Source organism: Prinia subflava, chromosome 12 (genome assembly GCF_021018805.1).
Source record: "Prinia subflava isolate CZ2003 ecotype Zambia chromosome 12, Cam_Psub_1.2, whole genome shotgun sequence".
Classification (NCBI taxonomy): Eukaryota; Metazoa; Chordata; class Aves; order Passeriformes; family Cisticolidae; genus Prinia; species Prinia subflava.
Window position 1 is genome coordinate 17474472 of NC_086258.1, and position 15949 is coordinate 17490420.

Sequence of the window (15949 nt, forward strand, 5' to 3'; positions counted from 1 at the left end):
TTAATCTACACAGCAGTGGATGAAACAAGAGGGTTCTCATGTTCAGTTTTGAACAGAAGTTTTAACATCTCTGTAACACTGGAATTAGTAGCCAAAAGCCCCTTTGCTTATGCATTAACAGAAGCAGTTTTTAGACAGAGCTACAAGTATCAAAAGGTTTTCCTTCTGCCAGCCTGTATGTGAGAGGAAATCATTTCCCTGAACAGCCCAGCCATGTCACCAGGTGACTGGCACATGCACCAAGAAATTTGTCATTTACAAACTCTCACAAAAAACACAACTTAATGCCAGTCCCAACACTTATCAGTGGGTGAGCAATTGACTTTCCCGTTTCACTGTTGGATTTCACAGGTGCTGAGCAAACACACAGCCATGACAATCAATCCTTCCTGCAGTGACTCCTTTCCCTTTCCAGGACCTGTACATTTGGCTGTCGATTATAGACAAGCTTTGGCAGGTTCCTGTGGCAAGCAAGCTTGGAGTCAGTTCAGTCCCGCCTTCAGAAAGGAGACTCATGAAGGACAAAAATTTAAATAAAAATGAAGAGAGGGAAAAAAAAAAGAGCAAGAATATTAAAGCTACAAATGCATTCAATAAAAAAGTCCGTCTCTAATAAATGAGCAAAATTATTTTTTAAGCTTTGCTACCCCCTGAGTACAGTCAGCTCTGTCACCCACGAGCCACTTGTACAAAACTTAAATATCCTCAGTGTTAACTAAGCCATTTCTGACCCCACACTGCAAACTGCCTGCCAGAGGAGCAGCCAGCAGAGCCGAGAGCAAAACTTGGTTGTTGGAGGGCACGGAGCGACGGGAGCTCCCTTCGATAGCCGAGATGCTGAGGTAATGCTCAATGAGAGCGGTGGACGCAAACAAATGAATCGTAGCTGCAGGCTGGAGTAATATCAGGTGCATCTCTACACCCCGAGGGCTCAACTCCTACACGCTCAGGTCCCTCCCCTGGAACAGCCTCCTGCAGTTTCACTCAGGGCTCAGGCAGAGAACAGGTACTGCTCTCCCAGCAGTGACAGCTCCAGCTCAGCGCCCGCCCGGCAGCCCTCGGACACCGCAGTGCCCGGTGAGTACATTGATTCAGAGCATTTTTTTAGGTAAAAGCTGCTCATTTTCAGGAGGAAAGCTGAGGTGCTCAGTTGCCAGCTGTCCCAGCAGCCAGGGTTACTCCAGCAGGTGCACTCACGGCACCAGTCTCAGCTTTCAGCAGAAAGTTTCAATAGGAGAGGGGAATATTTCGGTCTGAGGGAACACTTGACTCTTGCAAGTTTTTACAATAATTAACTCTCATTGGTGCAAAGCGTTTTCAGCATCTTTTTTTAAATTATTATTCAGGGAGTTAATATATTGAAGTATGACAAAAAGATATATTACTTAAAATTGCTGTGTTTGCTCTGCTCTGCTTCCTAGAGTCGTGTCAGGTTCATCTGAAAAGCTTATGTGAAAATAATGTGCTCCAGCTTTGAGTTATTAATTTTTCCAGCTTCTGGAAATTTAGCAGAAAATCGGATCATTTTCTATTTTCTAGTCAATTAAAGTATATTCAGACATTGATTTATTAACTTGGTATGTAGAAAGATTTTTATTTCTTATCCACGCTGCCTAAGCAAGTCATTTAATCTCTGTTTCTGAGCTTCCTCTCGCACACTCGGACGCACACGGACACACAGAGAGCATTTCCCGTGGCTCTGTACCTCACACACACACACTGCCCTCCCAGCCCACTCCTCTCACCCCTGTTTCCTCCCAATTAATAAGCTGCGTTAAAATTTATCTTTCAGTTTCAAGGACCTGGAAGTTTAGAAGGGAGGGGTGGTTAATCGCTGGAAAATCTCAGCTAGAATAAAACTCACAAATCTTGTTCTTGCAACACCCTGGGTAGGTGACAATGGCATGTCCTTGGGTTATGCAATAATGCCACATCACAATATTTTAATTATAGCATGTCCTTCAAAATGTTCCACCCCAGTGAGTCCTCCTGGTCAGAGAGATCCACATCACCAGAAGGAGCCTGCAATAATAATGGGGTGGGCATGAGCAGCTGTTACGTACTTTGCTGAAGCAGTGTCCTAAAAAGAAATGTAATTACTGTCCCTGCTTGTAATAAAAGACGTTTTGAAATTTCCTCTTTGATCAACTGGGCATCTTAAACAATTTAAACTACTTAAAACCCTAAAAAAAACAACCTGGACAGATATATATGCACATATCTATGTGTGTGTATGAATACACATGTGCATATATGTGTATACACTTATCCCCACGGACATTTTTTGTTTATATATTTACACACAATGTTCAACTACATTCCTGTTTTCTGAACCTGCCAATAGGTTAAAGGCGAGGAGGGAGCAACAACCTGCTTTTAAAAATAGCAGGAAGGAAACTTGGAGCAGTCAGTGTCAGGCTGGAAAGGGCGACAGGTTCGAAAGCCACCAGGAGGTTACTAGTGACAAAAACAAACAACTAAGATAACCTCGAGTTTAATCAAGATTATCTGAATAACTTGTTTTCAATAAAAATATAAATAAATAACACTACTGCATTTCAAAACTAGAAAACCCTAATAATGTATAACCATCTGCATTTCTACAAGCGTGTCTACAGGAAATAAATTCTCAATCTAAAAAAACAAAGTTATGTAAAAATTATCCTGCTGCTGAAGAGATTTTTCTCCTTTTTTAAAGGATATCACAAGTGATGGCATTGAAGTTAAAGGAAAAAGCAGCTATTTATTTTGATATTTTCTTTCTAATACTAAATTCTAACATTGGCAGCACAAAACATACATTGTACAGCTGTAACATTATTTATATAGGGACAGGTTTAATTGGTTACACCTATTTTAAACCATTAATGTCCTTTTTGACTGTGATCAAATAGTTTTAATGTTTTTTAATAATAAAATATGTCCCTCTGCCAGATACTCCTGTGTCTTAGAGACCAGAGGAAGAATTATACTGTGTAACTTTAGAAATATTTTATTACGAGCATTTTTAAACCAGGAAAAAAAAAGGGATTAAATGGTAAAAGGGAGAAAGAAAACATTCATCTGGCTGGCACTGACCTAAGTTTAGGAAAGGTTAACACCCTTTAAAATGAGCTGCTCTCTGCACCTCACAAGTCAGAGCAGCAGGTTCTGGAGCCATCAAAATACATCAAATAGAAAGAAATGAAAAGCTGTTGGAATGCTCTCCTGCTGTATCCATGGTAGAGGAGCTCCAAGGCTTGAAATTTCTAACATTAAAATTGCAACAACACATTTTATCTTGTTAAGAAATGATAGTTAATACTCTGTCCAACAGGAATAACTTGAATCAAAGTTAAATACCAAGTACAAAGTCAGAGGAGGGAGGACAGGACACACAGGAATTTTCATTATGAAGCAAAGGAAAGCTGGAAGAACAAGGAAATCTAATTACCATCCCTTTATTATAAATGCTGCACCTGAATGCAGATTCGGACGTTATCATAAATGCTTCACCTAAGAAAGCCATGGAGTTTTGACAACAATATCTTTTTTTCAAGAATAATTAGTACAAGCACTTCCAAGAAAAGATAAAGAATAACAGGTACAAGCTGACTTGACCGAGTCCATTACAAACCTTCCATGTTTGTTACACATCATTAGTTAAAAAGAAGTGCAACAACCTCACTTAAGACAGAAGGAAAAGCCCAGTTCCCTATCTCGACCTCTCTTCCTATGTCTCAATATTTCATTTACTTATTAAATATAAAAATATTTTTACTATTTCAAAGGATTTCTGGGTATTATTATTTAAAATACCATATATGAATTTTTTTATTTATTGGACTACCATTTCAGCCATACTCCAATGATGAGACTAACTCATTTCAGTATCCAACTTGTTGCTCTTACAGTATCAGTATCCAACTCAAACAACCTCATTAAAACCTGAAAAACAAAAAGCTACTTCTCTAGAAATTCCTTTTTCATTAATCTGAAGCCCATTTAATCACTTCTTAATTTTAGGAAAAAGCTTGATTATTTTTTTTCTACTTGCAGAGCAGCTTTGCATTTTTAAGGATGCCTTCACAATAACTATTTTTAAAAAATTAATACTTCTATGACATCAGAAACAACATTGAATACAATTTGCTAGAATTACTATACCTGATGAGCCAAGCAGCAATTCTGTAGCTTTCCCTTCAGTTTTCATGTGTTGCCTGTCATTTTCTGTTAAATAATCTCTGATTTAAGAAATGCAAAACATCTCTACTTGAACTAAAATCTCACAGCACATAATTACCAGCAGTTCTTTTCATAAACTTAGTATTTTAATACTACTAATTGAAACTTCTATGTGAAAAGCTTTTTTAAAAAAAAAAAATGGAGCTATCTCGTCACTCTTCCAATTAGTATTCCTGTAGTTTCAGGTAACACAATAGATACAGTACGTGGTTTTGCAACAGTCATCATTTTGATAATGATGCTTGTAGTTCATGATGAAATCATCAGTTTTTAGATCTCTGCCATAACACATCCTATAAAATCATGAGAACTTGACTCCGAGAGTTTCTCACGCCTTCAGAATCAGTGAACATAATGGAACAAGCCAGTACAAGCCCTCCTGACTTATCTACCCAGCAAATCACTGGGCTGGATAAAGTATCCACAACCCTCGTTTTTCCAAAGAAAGGCAGATAGATCCTTCCCCTGTAAATCAATTACTGTCAGACACTTTTTCCCCCTGAGTTAATACACTCGGGAGCCCATGTTAACAATGTGCAATCTGTGAGGAGCGACGCAGCAGGAGGAGGAGAGCTGTGTTTATCAGGCAGAGGATTCCATTAGTCAGACACTGCAGTGCTCACTTCTCTTAATTGAATTAGGAAGAGGAAGAAAATCGGTGTGGTTTTATCCTTCGAGAGATTGGGCACTTTTGAGGTACCCATTGAGATGGGGCTGTTGGGAAACGCCACAGCAGTGAAGAGAGGGGTTGGTCAGTCCCAGAAAGAGCCCAGTCAGCCGCCCAAGAGCGACCCATCCACCCCACCCTCGTGTCACCACAGCAGGAAATTCCCTCCTTGCTCTCCCGGACCGGCCCGACAGGCTCGCCCCACATCCAGCCCCTGCCAGGACCTGCCTCTTCCCATCCCACCCACTCCACTCCTCTCTCAACAGCTCCGCCTGGATTTCTACTTTCATCTTCTCAATGAATGTTCCTCCAGCTTTCAAAGAGAACTCCCCCGAGCTGGCAGCACAGGCAGGTGACAAGTGCTGCTGCTGGAAATTAGGCCACTTGTGTGACTGTGTCTGGGTGCGGGAGGATGCCAAAGGTCAATGCCCTTCCAACTCCAGTCTGACATCCAGCTCTTGTATTCTGTTTCACAAAACCCAAATAACACAACATATGCAGTTTGAGGGAGAATGCTCTTAAGAGAAGGCACTACTTTGCATTTAGTTCCAATGTTCCTCTACAGCTCATTTTAAACTTTGTGTTTCAGTTCCTGCACCAGCAGTGGCAAAGCCTTGTTTTCTGGCACCCTGTTCCCTGAGACACCGTAGGAGCTGGCTGCTTCTCCTCACCTGGGAAGAAGGACTCTAGAAACCTGAAAAACCGGAAACATCACGAGGCTAAAACTGAGGGAAGCCAACCACAAGAAAGTTTTTATAAAGAGCCATTACATTTAATTGTTTAAAGCCGAAAAAAAATGAGTCTCCTCAAAGAACGTAAACCCAAGAAGCCTCATTACATCCCAAGACCACCAGGAAAACCATTCAAGTACAAGTGCTTCCAGTGCCCCTTCACTTGCAATGAGAAATCCCATCTCTTTAACCACATGAAGTACGGCCTCTGCAAAAACTCCATCACTCTGGTGTCAGAGCAGGACCGCGTCATCAAATGTCCAAAGAGCAGCTCCCTGGAGCCCAAACAGATCAATCAGCTCGAATCCACCGTCAAACCAACTTCTTCTAAATCTGTCACAAACGGACTGCCAAGCCTCGACTCAAAGCCTCAATATCCTTTTACAAAAGAAGATGCCAAGGAAAATGTTGAGTTACAAAACCAGGCAACGAACGCAGCAATTCAAGGACAAAAACCGGCGATTCCGAAGGAATTAAGCCCTGCCAGCTCCGCAGCTGAAGGGGCCATCAGCGTGCAGCCCCTGATGGAGGGCATGGTGAGGCCCTCAGCCTTCGTTCCTGTCGGAGAACATCGAGACAGCAAAGGCCCAGAAATCACTGAGGCATCTGAAATCCTCTCCCTCTCTAACAAAAGTTCTCCTTTCCACACCAAGTCTGCGTTTCACGCACCAGCCCACCCGTGGAAGGCAGGTTCTTTCCTTCCAGAATTTCCACATAAAGTTGCTCCCACAAAAGGCTTTGGTTCCATTTCACCTTACATGCAACCAATGATTCCTGAGTACTCACCCCATTTCTATGAGCACCGGCTTGCAATCTACACACCTTACCTGCTCCCAGGTAACTCAGAGTGTGAAAGTTCTGCTCTCTCTGTCTACGGAACACAGGATCAGAGACACTTTCTTCCCCACCCTGGGCCACTTCCAAAACCCCTAAATCCATCAGCATATGAACACTATCGGTTGTTCCAACAATACCACTCCACTCCACCAATACCATATGGATTTTGTAGGCCAACAGATCCTCCATTTTACAGATTTTCACACGTAGCTGGTATTAATAGGGATCAAAACTCTCATCTGATGGAAGAAACTACCTTGCTGTACCCAGCTTCTTTAAGCCCTTCCCAACAATACCCTCTAAGTTCACATAAAAAACCAGCAGATTATGAAAAAGAAATGACGTTATTGCATGCCAAAGGTAACCCTAAGGATGACCAAAATGAAAGAGAGAATGCCAAAATGAGCCCTCTTGCAGGAAGTGCAGCAACAGGCTCCCCTGGCAGACCCAGCCCCACCAACTTCACCCAGACAAGCCACACGTGTGAGGGTTTGTTTGACCTCTCCAACAAGTCATCGTCCACATCCCTGGGCAAATATGACCAGGCAGAAGAAAACTTCACAGCCTTCAGACCTGTGAGGAAAAGCACTGACCAACCGCCTTCCCTTCAAGGTGTGCAGGCACAGCAGGAGAGAGGGGATTCACCTAACAGGTAAAATAACACTTTGCAAATTCTTGTCAGGTTTACCAGGGACACACAAAGACAGATGGGCACATTTCATGCAATGCCTGTTAGATATATTTAAATTTATAGTGAGTTAATATGTCCTGTACTAACTGTGCAAAGCACACAGGTGCTACAGTGAGCAGACCATTCATTCTCCTTAAATGTACCAGTAACTCCCACAGTACAGTGTTTGTGTACTTCCAATGTGTTTGAGTACTGCAGGGAAATACTTCTATTACAGTGGTGGGTATGGTGAAAGGGACTTGGGGGACTCAAAGGAGAAAATACAGAATTGTTGGACTTCTAGCCTAGAAGTCTAGATTTTTTCCCTTTCCTGCCCACTTCTCAGCCCCAGTTTAAAAGAGCAATTGATAGTAAATTCTCTTTTCTCTTCTTTCAGCATTAATGTCACTGATGAAGACTCACACACACAGACCGACGGCCAGAACAACGCGGGTTCACTGTCCAACATGGAAGAAGACACAGGGATAGCCCCCCTCAACCTTTCAAAAAAGGCCGACACAAGCACAGGACCTACTCACGAGCACACGTACAAAACCCCATCCAAAACAGACAGGCAGAGCTTCCTGGAAATGCAGGACGTGCCCCTGAACCTGTCGGTAAAGGACTCCTGTAACACAGCCAGCATGAAAACATCCTTCCACAGCCCACCCCACGACAACGGCGCCGCTGCCGCTTCTCCCAGCGCCGAGAAGGAGAGCTCCGGAGCGGAGCCGTGCGTCCCCAAGAACCCCGGCAGTGGCACAGGTGACAAACCCTTCACGGCGCAGCGCGGTGACACTGCGGACTTGGGGCTGATGGAGGGCTGTGACGAGCAGAAGCAGACGGCGGCTGTGGCTCTGTGCCAGCTGGCTGCCTACAGCCCCGGCACGGCGCGGCTGGACAGCGACGGGCACGGCGCGCAGGACGGGCACGCCGCGCCCGCCGAGGCCGCCGCCGACGCTCAGGAGAGTCCCTGCAATCCCAAGGGGAAAGGACAAAAAAGGACAAACCAAAGAGAGTCGGCGAAATCCCAGCAAGGCGCTAAGAGGGTCAGGCCCAATGACTGCAGCAGAGTCTTCACTTTGAGGAAGAGAACAAGAGTGTCCTAATCCTCCTCCTTCCAGTGAGCTTCTGGTTGACCCAGCATCGTCGTGAAATTTCTACAAACCCTCACTCATTGGGCTTGGCCCGTGACAAGATACATTCAATCTCTCCACTGTAAATAATGTTCATAATTTTATATTAATATTTTTAAGTAATTGAACTTTGCCTTGTACAAGCTCAGGTTTTGATGAGTGAATTTTTGCATTCATTACTAAGGCCAAAGTAATTTAGATGAATCTTCAAAGGGTTTTTGCAATTGTATGATGTAAAATAACTTTTACAACTTCTTTTCTTAACAGATGTTTAAGCTCTAGAAACAATATTGCTCGATAACATACTGTCGTAGTCTTTTTTCAGCCTTAACTTCATCTAATGGAGGGGTTTTTTTGGTCTTTTTCTTCTTTTGAAAACCTTTTTATGTCACTGTGCAGTAGTTTAAACAAGCTTAAGATTAAAACTGGCTTTTGAGAATATCCTGTAAAAACTGCTCTGTGTATGGATGCACTTTGCCATTGTGCCCTAAGACATAACAACAGAGCAAATTTAGTTACTCAGAGGCAGATGCCACTTTAAATAAACTGCCTCAAACCCTGTGTAAGTGACCTCTTCTTGCACTGACTCACAACGAGATTCAACTCAAACCAAAGAAAGCCTGCACAGGTTTAATAAATGCAGTTTATGTTCAACTTTAAGTGAATCACTATGAAAACAACACTAAAAATATGAAGAACTAAGCAATCCATGTGCCTGCTTTGCTGAGGTTACACAGACACTGGGCAGCCTTCAAACTCCAGGCCTAAAATGTTATTTATATAATTTATTTCACCTGAGGCAAACTCTCCTGGTGAAGGTCTTGTTTCAGTACCTGTGTATCACTCACTATCAGTTTGTGTCCTTCTACATACAGCCATAAACTATTTCCTACTTCTATATCTGTGTATATAAACTGGCAATTTTTCAAATAAATCTTGTGATCGGTACTTAAATTATATGGAAAGTCATTAATGAACGCAAATACATTTGCTACACTATCTATATTGAACAACAGTTAGCAAGCAATTGCTAGCTAAATTTTCAACAGGCGAGCAGAATTTTAGGACCAAATCAATTCCAAACAATTCCAAAAAAAGGAGTTTTCTTCAGGGATAGAAATTCATTACGCATATTAATTCATCCATACTTTAATTCCAAATAACAAAGCTCAGAATTCCCTCTGCCTTCTGTCCTAAGGCTGATCCCTGTGTAAATTTGCACAGCGTAAGGAGAACAAACCCAGAACAAACATTATTCACATAAAACCACAAGTATACATTTCTCACTGATCATTGCTCAGGTGAGGGACATCCTCACCAGCCTGAACATCACTAAAGGGTGTAAATCTACTTAAGGAAGTGGAGCTGCATTTAACACAATGCAGAATTCCCAGAATTTTTTAAACTCACGTTTTGTGCTGTGCTGCTTTGAGCCAACAACTCAAACAGAGCATTGTAACAAGTTTAGTAATTAAACAGTAAATGACAGATCTTCAGTTTCTGAGGTAAGGAACAAAAAGAGGAACATTGATGTATAACTTAATCTTCCATAGAGAAAAGCTTCTCTCACATTACCAAAAGGCAAGAATATCAATATGAGTTTGAAAAAAGGCAATGCCAAGGCCAATTAACTGAGATGACAACAGCAGGGCAGTAAGACAGCGTGAGGTACCCGGCTCTACATCAGCACGTGATCGAACAAAGAGAAAGAGCTGCTTTCAGTCCAACATTAAAGCTTCAATCTTAGGGTCAGATGCTTCTAATCCCTAATTTCCAAACATGAAATTACAGAGTCATGTGTCACCACTGCCAATCTTCACACTTCCCTAAGCTATCTGCCTCACTCATCCCTGAAAGCAGAATGCTTCAGTTACTATTATCCACCATTTAAAACAAAATGTCATGTATCGCTTTACTTTCTAATTTGAATTTCTTTAAAGTGAACAAAGAAAAACTCTTTGGTGTTTCTTCCACAGAATTCAAGGATTTATTCTCCCCCATCTCCATACAAATATTATTTATAAAAGCCAGCTCCAGTGGTAAAGTCTACCTGATCTGCCTTCTTCAAATTAAATAAAAATCTGACATGAGGTTATCCAGATTCCCTGACACAGGTGTATGGTTTTGGTTTTGTCAGAACTGAAGTACAGATTTACCTTTGGAGGATTCCTCTTTCATGATTCTCCAGCTGTAAAGCTGGAAGGTTTCAAACTGTTTCACCTTTATCATGCAAGGGCAAAAGTACTGAAAAAAGGGAAACCAACTGAAGGCTCACTGTACAAACTTTCTCACATACAGCACATGCTGTAATGGACATGAACTCTTTCCATGGAGACACAGTAATAAACTGTATTAAATGCCACATTTTACTGCACATCTTCAAACTAGAAAAGATTTAGCACCCTGACTTACTAGTGTGAAATACCAGCTTTGAAACATTCTTTAAATTTAGTGTTCTGCTTCTCTGTTCAACACAAGAGCACCAGATGGGATCCAAAGAACCATCTAGAACAAGACACTGCTGTAAAAGCACCCAAGGGTGGATGGCAACTGCTACATTGTGCTTTTGTCATCCCCACTGTGTATGGCATTGACCAAAATTACATTAATATCTCTGTCATTCAGTGTATGTTGATAACTTTAGAACACACAAAGAAGCAATTCCTCTGTCCTGTTCTTTTTCTTTCCATCCTGCTATTTCAAAAACCCATTTAAAATATAAACAGTTCATGTATAAATTACATGAAACTGGCCTTTGAAATTTAACCATAAACAAACAGCAGAAGCTACTGGCTTTAAAGTGCAAGTTAGTCATCAATTATTTAATATATTCTGCTTAAATAATGACACTGACACAATATGGAGACATGCAGAATTGTTTTATACGACTGTACAAAGAAACTTGGGAGGGAAGAAGAAAGAAGAAAACCCCAAGAAATTAATTCCATTTTGGAAAGAAATATTTATTAAGTATAAAAAAAGGCACACCCAAGCCAATGCTTTAGACAGAAGTACTTAAATCTCCCCATGGGCGAATGTTTTACTGCAGAACTCAGTAATTCAGTCACCACCCAGCACACACACATCAGCAAATCCCAGTCTGCTGCCACACATTTGGTGCCTAATCATATAAATTGTTATTTCATGAACTTACATTCAGCAAGTCCAACTCACCATCTGAAATTCGGGAAGGGAGCAGCAATCCTCTCCTGCCCAGCTCGGCCAGGGCCAGGCACCCACCGTGCCACGCATTGTCTGTCTCCTGGAAACTGATGGCAGAACAAGAAGTTTTGTTAAAACTGGCCACCCCCCTCAGGATTTCATTTCTTATGGTGAATTTCTAACATTATAAAAGACCCCTAATCCAAACCAGCATGTTCTTATTGTGTTATTGATGCCACTGGACTTGTAAAAGAGAAGAATGACAAGTCGAACATGTTTTCTGTCCCATTTATGCAATATAAATACTGCTAGAAATATGATTAAATAAGCAAAAAACTAATTCATGATTATAAATGCAACTCAATACAAAAAATTCAATACCTGAAACTCATACAGAAAACAACTTCCTAGTGCATGGGCAAAAGATGCAGATTTACAGAATATACCCAAAATAGTTAATGATTTTAATGCCAAATGCAGCCCTTATCTTGCAAAAGAGATTCAAGTGGCAATACCTGGCAAACCTATCACAAGAGTTTATGAAGTAAGCAAACAGTGCTTTTTATCCACCTTTAGAAAACATAAACCAGAGAAACTTGCAGTGAACACAGCAAAAAAGCCCCAAATGGTAAATAATTTTTAGTGGGCTGACAGATGATGGAGTGAAAAGACGAAAGGTGGCATGCTGCAGGATTAAATGTGAATAGAGTTCATTTCATATTACACTAGGAGTAGGAATGTGAGAATAAAAGGCTGGACAGCCAGGCTAGGTCGTATCAAAGCTTCATCTCTCCCAACACCATGGCCTGAGAGAAGGTGCTCAGCCAAAGAAAAGCAGGAAGGGGCATCCCCTTCTTGCCCTCCTGGCTTTGGCAATTGGCAGCACTGAGACAGCTCAGCCATGGCTGGAGCCAGATTCATCATTTAATAACCTCTGAAGGGACTCTCTTCCATTAATTTGTATAATCCCTTTTTGAACTCCCTTTACACTTCTGGCTCCCATAACATCCCGTGGCAATGACTTCCACTGGTTAATTATAATTGTGTGGAAATGCTCTTCCTGCTGCTCCCCTGCTCTGGCACCAGGGAGAGAGTGAATGTTGAACAGCCCTCCCTCCTTCTGCCCTATTTACAATGGACATACAGCAAATCACATCCCTCCACTTCTCCTCCCCACTTGTAAAAAGCCCCATCAGTTACACCACTTTTCAGTGATTTAGTTTTATCTTTTCCTTTCCTAACAACCCCCAACATAACATTTGTCTTGTTTTCCCTGCCAGCTGCTGAGCACTCCCCTGACACACTCTGACAGAACAGTGGCTTGCAGGGGTTTGACAGTGAGCAGCATTTTGCCCCCCATACATCAGTTTGCATGCATTAGGCATTATATTTTATATGACATTTACTGTTGTATTGCTTCACTTGGGCTCCTGTAACACTTTTCTTTCTGCCACTTTTAGCTCTCACTACATTAAATCAACCTTAAATAACAGCTGGTTTCCTCAGCCCCTCATTCCCCGTTTTTCCAGGACTCTTTATGTTGAACACAAGGCTCATACCTCAGTGGAACTGTGCTGACAATCTCACTACACTGTGAAAAATCATTACTTACTTCTTCCCTGACTCTTGTCTTTTGATATGTCTACATATAACAAATCCTTTCCTCTTATCCCAAGAGATATAACAGAGTGCTTCTGATGAGCAACTGATTTATTCCTATTTTGGTCATTAGATATTTAGTGTACAGAATCCAACAGAGGTACTCTCTGTCCTTGCCTACATTTGTTCCCAGGTGTTTCTGAAGAAAGCAGGTCACTCAATTACTAGGTGAATTACTCATCCCTATGACTCGAAAAACAAGGAAAGAAAACACAGTGAGTACAGGTCTTTGAAGCTCCAGGGATAATTGAGATCAGCAGCACCTCTTAAATTAATCACAGTAACACAGTGGAAGGATCATCTAAGTGGATACTTTCCTTGCAAGTCTTTCAGACTTTATACCTTCTTTTTTTTCTAATGTTGTTATCCTTTGAGCAGACATGTTTTAGATGTGTGTAAAGTGTGAAACAAGATTTTTACCTAAAACAGTCCAACAGAGACCCAATCACATCATCTGCTAATTCTTTTGGAAGTCTTCCAGTTATTCTGCCAATTCTACAGAAGAAGACAAAAAAGCAGCATACAGTGGATCATTAGTACTACAGTTGATTGGTAAATTACAAGAAAAAAGTTAGTTACTGTAATCTTCCTGACTTCAAGATGTCAACCCACTGCCCTAAGACAGATACCCTTAAACAACAATCTCAAACTTAAAAAAAACCTACACAGCAGTGAACCCCCCACAGAAATGCATTTTAAAAGAGAAAGAGAAAAAATCAGTTTCAAGAAATGTTTCTTTGCACCTTTCAAATCTTATCTTATCCAGGATGTCTATCTCCAAATCCACTGAAATTCCCTGAAAACTGGCCCAATTTTTCATTAGAAAAAGAAACAAATGTGTCTGTGCACCCACCCACCACAGGCTGTGCTAAAACCACGTGCAGTAACAGTAAATACTGGAAGTACATCCAAATTATCAATCATAGATTGATAATTATAGAAATACATTATATTTCTATATTGTTTACAGTTTAGCAGAGTCACCATAACAAACCTACCCTTTGGCTGCAGACCACCTGACGATGGTGTCTTTGTCTTTCAGGCCAACCAACAATTGTTCTGCAAATAATTTTATTTTAAAAAAACAGATTATTCTTTTTTAACAACAGAAAAAATTCTTAAGATGTTCAAAATTCATTCGCCTCTTTGTATAAAAATCTTTGTATCTAGATTTCTTCTATTTGACACACAAGTACAACTTGAAATTAAAAAACAAGAAATATGTCAGAATTGTTTATGAAAAGAGATTGAAACTTTAAGACCTCTAAAAGATTCAAAATTGAGCTCATGGTGCTTTTTGCAGTGGTTCATTAAATTATTCAGTTATAAAAGTCTTCTGATGCAATTTTTGCCTATTTATTTACAGAATATCCACCAGCCAGCTAGCAGAGGACATGCTGTACAACTGCATATCAGGAAACAAATGCTGCTCCTTTGATACTACCACAGTCTAAAAATTAAACCATCATTCTTCAGCTTTCATGTGACATTTTTTTTTGTTGTGTGTTTCATTATAAATTTTAATTCACTCTTCCATTTGTGAAAGGTTCAGGGCATCTCTTTTATATAACTGGATAAAACTGGTAAAACCTATTTCAGTATGTTTATACCTCCATGGCCAACTCCACAACAAATACTCCAGTGCTGAGTTCCTGACTGAGATGCTGAAATCCAAACCATTTGACAAGATACCATCTATTTTAATCAGCTGCACAGACTGAAGTTTTAGAGTCTTTCCAGCAGTTCACACCAGCACAAATACCCACATTACTTTTTTAGCCCCAAGCTGATCCTTTTCCAACCTATGTTTAATTTGCAGCATTGCAACGATTTCTCTCCAGATTTAACACACCTACAACATTTTCAATCTCTCCTGGAATGTCATACTCCTCGTCATCATCAGCTTCAGCAGCAGCAACTTCTCTCTTTTGGTTCTGCACAGCAGCACCCTGAGCCTGCAGGTTGGCAGCCAGAGACCGACAGCCGCGCTGGTACCTGCACAGCAAACACAACCTTCAGTGATTTCTGTGATTTAACTTCCAGCTGCAGCAGGGACACACTGAATCTGTCTGCCACATTCCTACACCTCCCAGGGCACAGTTCTCCAGTTATTTAGTGGCTGCTTTTAAAGGAAAAAGAGATATATCCCATTCTCCTTGCTCCTGACCCAGTTGTCTATTTTCCAAGGTGAGAAGAGCCAGACTATTCAAATAGTTCCTTTTCATTATCCCTCCCTTTCCTGTTTCACTATAACCTATTTTCCACTGCTAACAACAAAGAGAGACAAAATTCCCATGCCCCAAAAGTCTCTCCAAAAACTTTAAAAAAAAATTAATAAAATCAGCTTATTAAAAATTGCTTTTAAATCTCAAAGCCAGCTTCTGACCAAGCTATACTCGAATATTTAGCCCTTGGTGTAGATGCATTCTTACAAAAGACAGACTTTACATGCTAAACTGACTTTTGCCATCGGGCAAGGTACACTCTCCACCTAAAAAGAATTTTCAATGCCTAAGGACGTTCTCAAAAGCTGGTAAAATAAATACAATAAAAATAGTCACCAAGGGAGCCTGCAATTTTAAAATATCAGTGCGAGAAATCTAAAAAAGAGTTTGCCCTCTGGCAGTACGCAAAACCAGACACCAAAACCTGACTAATATGCAAAACCAGAGCGGGATTGCAAACCACTTTTCCCCTGTGAACTTTCTATCGAATCAGGGTAGGACCAGGTAATGGAAAAAGTTATGTTCACTCTTACAAAATTGTACTAAATCAGCTTCAGGAACAAAGGTTGCTGTCTTCCCATATTTAGTGAGTTATGCGTTATATGGGAACAGGCTTCTGCTTGTGCAACGTGCAAAGT

At 40.9% G+C, this 15949-nt stretch overlaps 2 protein-coding genes across 2 annotated transcripts in view; one reads left to right on the forward strand and one right to left on the reverse strand.

Annotated features, from left to right (window-relative positions):
- Window positions 1-15949, reverse strand: part of TBCD (tubulin folding cofactor D) — a 104316-nt gene that overhangs the window by 69236 nt on the left and 19131 nt on the right. Inside the window, exons 11-14 of the mRNA XM_063408886.1 lie at window positions 14939-15081; window positions 14085-14145; window positions 13507-13581; window positions 11440-11534 (exon numbers count right to left, since the gene is read on the reverse strand). Of these exons, the coding sequence (XP_063264956.1) occupies window positions 11440-11534; window positions 13507-13581; window positions 14085-14145; window positions 14939-15081 (374 nt within the window). The remainder of the gene's footprint in view (window positions 1-11439; window positions 11535-13506; window positions 13582-14084; window positions 14146-14938; window positions 15082-15949) is intronic.
- ZNF750 (zinc finger protein 750) lies at window positions 785-9213 on the forward strand. Its single transcript, XM_063409038.1, has 3 exons — window positions 785-1077; window positions 5481-7111; window positions 7527-9213. Exons 2-3 carry the CDS (start codon window positions 5688-5690, stop codon window positions 8236-8238), a joined length of 2136 nt encoding a protein of 711 aa, XP_063265108.1. The 5' UTR covers window positions 785-1077; window positions 5481-5687; the 3' UTR covers window positions 8239-9213.